This window comes from Primulina eburnea, chromosome 11, assembly GCF_022965805.1.
Source record: "Primulina eburnea isolate SZY01 chromosome 11, ASM2296580v1, whole genome shotgun sequence".
In the NCBI taxonomy this organism is placed as follows: domain Eukaryota; kingdom Viridiplantae; phylum Streptophyta; class Magnoliopsida; order Lamiales; family Gesneriaceae; genus Primulina; species Primulina eburnea.
This window is the reverse complement of record NC_133111.1, coordinates 7,587,448-7,594,556: the sequence shown is the minus strand read 5'-3', so window position 1 is coordinate 7,594,556 and position 7,109 is coordinate 7,587,448. Positions and strand designations below refer to the sequence as shown.

The window sequence follows — 7,109 nt, the reverse complement described above, 5'->3', positions numbered from 1 at the left end:
ATATATATATATATATATATACCACCAGAGCAAAAATTTAAGAATATTTTTACTAAGTTTTCCCTTTTAGATTATATATATATAGTTTCGAATTTGAACTCCATTCGATTCAACAATTATTCTCGAGTCCTAAATATTAATTAGAAAGCATTTAAATATTAAAAAAATTGAATATTAGAATATTTAGTTTATGATTACATTAAAGATAAATGATAATTTAATTAATATCTGTAAACTGGAATATATAATATAATATTATAAATTCTCGAGTGGAAGCACGAAGGTGACGGTCAAAACGTCTGAGCTCGAACTTTCCATGTGTTGAGTTCAGACAAATAAAGGAATACCAGGCAAGAATACTTCACCAATGGATTCAACATGGAAAGTTTTCGTCCTACTTCTGATTCTCATCGCCCTGAATTTTTCCGTATCTTCTGCTTCGATGGACACCATAAATTCCATTCGAAGTGTTAGAGATGGCGAGACCATTGTTTCATCTGGTGGGATGTTTGAGCTTGGATTCTTTAGCCTTGGCAACTCGAAGAATCGTTACGTGGGGATATGGTATTACGGAATCCCGGTTAAAACAATAGTTTGGGTGGCAAACAGAGCGAGTCCACTCACAAATCAGGCAGGAGTCTTGAAGGTTATGGAGCCAGGCGTTTTAGTCCTTGTTAATGACACTGGTGAAGCTGTATGGTCGTCCAATAGATCAAGATCTGGGCAGAAGCCGGTTGCACAGTTGTTGGATTCGGGAAATCTTGTTCTAAAAGATGAAGATGCTGATGATACGGAAGAGAATTATCTCTGGCAGAGTTTTGATTATCCTACTGATACATATCTACCAGGTATGAAATTTGGGTGGAATTTTGTCACTGGTTTAGAGATGTACCTTGCAGAATGGAAGGCCAATGATGATCCAGCTCCAGGAGACTCGACGTATCACTTGGAACTCACAGGATATCCGCAAATAGTCTTGCGAAGAAATGCCACGGAAATCACTAGATATGGACCTTGGAATGGCATTTACTTTAGTGGATTTCCAGACGTAAGAGGGAACCCCACGTATTTTATGGATTTTGTGATGGTTAAGAATGAGGTGTATTATCAAGAAAATATCATCGACAAGCTAGTTGTTCGGAGGCTTACGTTGAATCCAAGTGGAGTTGTACAGAGGCTTACATGGGTAAATCGAACACAGCAGTGGGAAGTTTATATGAATAGACCTGCAGATAATTGTGATAGTTACAGCCTTTGCGGTGCTTATGGGATATGTTATATTCAAAATTTCCCAGCATGCAATTGTCTGGATAAATTTGTGCCAAAAGATTCAGAGGGTTGGATTAAAACAGATTGGTCAAATGGATGCATTCGAAAGACAAACTTGAGTTGCCAAGGGGATGGATTTATAAAGTACTCAAGGATCAAACTACCTGATGTCCGAAATTCATGGTTCAACGAGAGTATGTCGCTTAAAGAATGTGAAGTGGAATGCTTAAAGAAATGCTCATGTATGGCGTACACACAGTTAAATATAAGAAATGGGAGTGGATGTCTTCTGTGGTTTGGTGACTTGGTAGATATCAGATCCCTGAGTGCAGATGGACAAGATATCTACATCAGAATGGCATCTTCTGAAATAGGTAAGAATTTCAGATCAAACATACAAAGAATCCTCAATATCTGTCAATCTTTTCTAGATTCTATGTATCTTTACTTTAACCTATCCATTTGCACGACATAATTCGAAAATTTTCAAATCAAGAATCTGATACATCCTTTGTTGTCTCCACAGAAAAACGTACAGTGACTAACAAGCTTGAAGGGTTGTCAGACTTAGAAAACCAGTCTTTTAAGTTTCTGGTCTGCTTTTGGGCTTATGGCCTACATGGCTACGCCCATAAAATTACTCAACTTGCATCAAACTTCATATGAAAGGAAATCAAGCTAACCAGGTCTCTGTTTTTGAATATACTAAATTCCTTGAAACTTGGGGATAAATATCCGAATTCTTTCATATTCATGCGACTATATATACACACTGTTATAACCTGCTCAAAATCATAAAATCACATATGGGACAATACACATCACATCCACATTTCCACTCTTATGTACATTCATTTCTTTGAGTTGCTTGAAAAGTACCCGGGACACGCTGACTTTCTTATCTTGCTAGTTTACCACTTTAATATGCTTTTCTATTAATCAGAATTCGGGGAGTGAGGGATTGTATCATGCATCTTTTAAGCTCCAATAGCTTAAAATTTGATTAGAACTTGTAACTCCAAGATCATGCTAAAATTTTGTAGGACTTGTAAGATGTTTTTGGAGCAAACAAGTTGTTAAATCTGAATTGAGATCTTATGATTTGAACGCTAGAATCATGATTACTCTCACCACACTGCAAGCATTAATTCGAAATTTAAGTGTCACCTATATTGCAGACTCTAGAGGAATGAAGAGAAGAATACTTATTGCGAGTTTGACATCAATGATGGGAATAATTCTTCTAGCTGCTCTGAGCCTCATCCTGTATATTCGGAAGAGGAATAAAGATTCAATCAAGGGTGAACAAGGTGAGCCAAAAGCGGCGTCTCAGCTTAACAACTATAAAAGAGTGATAAAAGTTCTAAAATTCTCGAGTTAAAAGAGCCATATATTCTTTTCCTGTGATAAACTCTACATCATCATGTTTTATGCAGCAGGAAAATTTAATGAAAGTGAACACAAAGAGTTGGAGCTACCTTTCTTCAAATTAGCTACAATTCTCAAAGCTACTAATTGCTTTTCCATTGAAAACAAGCTTGGGGAAGGAGGTTTTGGACCCGTTTATAAGGTAGAATTTTCTCTGACTTAAAAAAATATTTGAAAATAGAAAACAAGAGAAAAACATTGAGTGGGATCATTTTTTTCATCCATGGTTTGCTTGAAAAACCGAAAAGACAATGTTCTTGGTAACCTTATTGATCAAACAAGGCCAATAGTGAACTTCAAATGCTCGCATTCTGATCTCAGGGCATGCTTGAAGGGGGACAAGAAATTGCTGTGAAACGTTTATCAGGAACCTCTACTCAAGGGCTCGATGAGTTGAAGAATGAAGTAATCTTTATTGCCAAACTTCAGCACCGAAATCTGGTGAGGCTTCTAGGATGCTGCATTCGCGGAGATGAAAATATGTTGATATATGAATACTTGCCAAACAAAAGTCTAGATGTGATTTTATTTGGTGAGTATCATACTTGTACATATGATAGTGCGTTACAGCGCGATATGTACGTGACTTTTACAATTTATCGAACTAAAATTGTCTAACCAACGTTTTGACCTGGTACCAAATTATCACTGACAGATGAAACAGCAGGTTATTTACTTGATTGGCAAAAACGTTTCCATATTATCAATGGAATAGCCAGGGGACTTTTGTATCTCCATCAAGATTCCCGATTGAGGATTATCCATCGAGATCTCAAAGCCAGCAACATATTGCTAGATTCAGAAATGAATCCAAAGATATCGGACTTTGGAACGGCAAGAAGTTTCGGAGGCAATGAGACTGCAGCTCAGACACGTCGAATAATTGGGACATAGTAATGAGAAATCTTAATTGCTTGAATATATTTCTGTTTCAGTTTTTGCCACAGTATTATCTAATAGACACCCGATTTGCAGTGGCTACATGTCTCCAGAGTACGCAGTGGACGGGATCTTCTCCGTAAAATCAGACGTATTCAGCTTTGGGGTACTAGTACTAGAAATCGTGAGTGGAAAGAGAAACAGAGGATTTTCACATAGTGATCATCATCTCAACCTTCTCGGACATGTAATTGCTGTCTCCATTCGTCTGCAAACAGCTCCTATCAATATGATATTTGGTATAAAGAAGTCTTAAAATTATGATCAGGTTTGGACCCTTTACAAAGAAGAAAGATTGCAAGAAGTGGCCGAAGCCACTCTACGAAATCCTCAAGAGTTGCCTCAAGTGATAAGGTCGATCCATGTTGGCCTGTTGTGTGTGCAGCACAACCCTGAAGATAGACCGAGCATGTCCTCTGTGGTTTTGATGTTGGGTAACGAAGGCGTGTTACCCGAAGCCAAACATCCTGGTTTCTTCACAGAAAGAGAGCCCATAGTTTCTCAAGATTCAACAACCACGGACGCAACGAATTCACCTAATCAACTCACCATCACCGTGCTAGATCCCAGATAGGAAAAATGTTATGCTGCAATCTTATTGTTTGTGCACTTATCTCGTTGATGTGTTGCATGTGTAGTTTCGGCCTAACTGCGTGTAAAGTCTCATCTCTGGATATGCGTTTACATGGAAATTATTTTATTCGTTATTTCTTTTAAGTTGATTGTGATTTTGAATATAGTACAATTATACATGAAATACAGATCTTTTGAACTTTTTTCAAATCGTTATTTTCAAACAGTAGATCAAATAGCTCACAGACATGTTCAAATATTTCATCGACCATCTGAGAAACAAAAGAACTAGGAAATTATGATGAATGGAGACTTGGGGAAGGAGGTTGAAAACAAGAGAAAAACGTTGAATAGGATCATTTGTTAGAAGGTCGAGAATGGAAGAATAAGTGGAATTGTCTATTGATGACGATCACTGTAATATACAATACATGAACGACCCAAAAAGGATAATTATCCTAATCACCTAAGATCAAGACCGTTAATTATTATAAACAAAAAAATTAGAATAAATAATTGGTATTCAGAATAAATTTTTCTTTATATATCTATTATGGCCCCTCAAGATGGAGTTCCGAGAGGAAAGCTCAATCTTGTCCTTGAGTAACAAAAAGCGTGGTTGTGGCAATGACTTGGTAAGAGCATCTGCTGGTTGGTATATAGAGGAAACATGGGCAACTCGAAGGGGGCCATATTGGACTCGGTCTCGAATGAAGTGGAAAGTCAATTGCAACGTGCTTCATTCGAAAGTGGAACACCAGGTTGGAGCATAGGTGAGTAGTGCCAACATTGTCGCAATAGATGATCAGACATTGCGGGACATAGACGCCAAGTTCTTGCAGAAGTGAGAATACCCAGATTAGTTCAGTCGAGGTGGCAGCAACTGATCTATATTCGGCCTCGGTTTATGATCGAGCAATGGTATGTTGCTTCTCGGAACTCCAGGAAATGGGATTACACCCCAAATAAACAATATAAGCACTCGTAGAGGAGTAATCATCTTTATTACCTGCCCAGTCGACATCAGAGAGAAGGAATGTACATAAATGGAGAGTCACGATGGAGAAGAATGCCATGATATGATGTTCCACAGAGATAACGTAGAAGACGCTTAACAAATGCCCAATTATCAGTCGTCGGTCGATGCATAAACTGTGAAATTTTATTGAGAACAAATGCTATATCGGTCCTGGTAAGTGACAGGTATAGGAGGCTGCCAACAATGGTTCTGTATTTTGTATTTTGGGTTAGCGAGTATGGACGCACAAGGCCAGAAATTCAATGGCGTGAATGCATGGGACAAAAGGGTGAGGCTAGTTTCTACAATATGTCTATGTCGTCTTTCTGAATAGTCATTTGTGCTCTGATATATGAGGCGGCGTGCTGAGATGAGAGATACCACGAGTAGTTAGATAGTTGGCAAGACTAACATATTCACCACCATTATCAGAGTAAAGTGTGATTATTTTGTTTTTGTTGAGATTGAAATTAAGAAACTCAAGCGAGATCAAAGAAATGAAAGAAAGAACAAAGAAACAACACGCATTTACTTGGCAGGTTCTGGGAACACCCCAATCAAATCCACTAAAATGAACAAGTCGATCACGATTACAACTCTCTCAGGATCACATCACCATAGAGACATCAACATACAGCTATATATGTATTACAAGCATGTATAAATGTTTTGTCTCCCTAAGATCAGCAACTCCAAGCTCAAGAATTGTCTATTAGAGAAGAAGGAAGTCTGGGTGAATTCAGTTCTCTATATTCAGAGAGTTTTCCCGGTGTGTCGAGATGAAGAAGAAGATCCTATTCTGTTATATATCATAACAGCCCTCAACCGTCTCATTTCATTTAATGTAGTTTACTTCAAAGATACAAGGCACAGCCGTTGGATGAAGTCCCCTTTAGCTATGAGTGATCTCAGCCGTCTGATTAACTTAATGAGACAAATAACTCTTCACAATTCTCCACCTATTTGGCTCATTTCAGTGATTCCAGATGTATGTTCCATATTCAGGACCTGACAATCATTCCTCCATTTTGAGCAGACTCAAGGCATCCTTGAGCTTGCTCACTGGAATAACTTTAGTTAACATATCAGCGGGGTTTACATTTGTGTTGATCTTTTTGACATTAACAAGTTCCCTTGTGATGATTTCTATCACAAAATGTAGCCTCACGTCAATGTGCTTTGTTCTTTCATGGAATACTGCATTTTTAGAGAGATGAATAGCACTTTGTGAATCACAAAAGAGTGTAACAGATTTCAGTTCATATCCCAGTTCAGTGACAAAGCCCTTGATCCACAATGCTTCCTTTACAGCTTCTGTGAGAGAGATGTATTCAGCTTCGGTTGTTGACAAGGCTATCACATGTTGCAAACTTGATTTCCAGCTTACAACATTTCCTTCAACCGTGAAAACATCTCCGGATAATGACCTTCTTTTATCAAGGTCAGCAGCATAATCTGAGTCACAGTATCCTATGACACCACAGGTTGATTATTGGGGTCGAGAGTAAACCAATTTCAGCTTCTTGGTCTCTTTCAAGTATCTTAGCAACCACTTCACAGCTTGCCAGTGTTCCATGCTTGGCTTGCTCATAAATCTGCTAATTAAACCCAATCCATATGCTATATCTGGTCTTGTTGATACCATGGTGTACATAATACTTCCTACTGCATTTGAATATGGTACATCCTTCATGCAATTATGTTCTAGTTCAGTATCTTCCTCCTTGACCGACTTTAGCTTGAAGTGTGCACCAATGAGAGTGCTTACACTCCTAGCATCTTTCATACCGAAAATGTCCAATAGCTTACATATGTATCCTTCTTGTGATAGACTCAGAGTTCTTGCAGATCTGTCTCTGATGATATCCATTCCTAAGATGCG

The 7,109-nt window shown here is 38.2% G+C and overlaps 1 protein-coding gene across 2 annotated transcripts; it reads left to right on the top strand.

Annotated features, from left to right (window-relative positions):
* The first annotated feature begins 283 nt into the window (after window positions 1–283).
* On the top strand, window positions 284–4,320 carry LOC140804185 (G-type lectin S-receptor-like serine/threonine-protein kinase SD1-1). Of its 2 annotated transcripts, none has more exons than XM_073160025.1 (7): window positions 284–1,643; window positions 2,448–2,579; window positions 2,706–2,839; window positions 3,019–3,229; window positions 3,353–3,590; window positions 3,673–3,823; window positions 3,905–4,320. In XM_073160025.1, exons 1-7 carry the CDS (start codon window positions 368–370, stop codon window positions 4,208–4,210), a joined length of 2,448 nt encoding a protein of 815 aa, XP_073016126.1. In that variant the 5' UTR covers window positions 284–367; the 3' UTR covers window positions 4,211–4,320. The 2 variants fall into 2 exon arrangements, with proteins under 2 accessions (XP_073016126.1, XP_073016127.1); XM_073160026.1 differs by lacking the exon at window positions 284–1,643 and adding an exon at window positions 1,807–1,955.
* The last annotated feature ends 2,789 nt before the right edge of the window (window positions 4,321–7,109 follow it).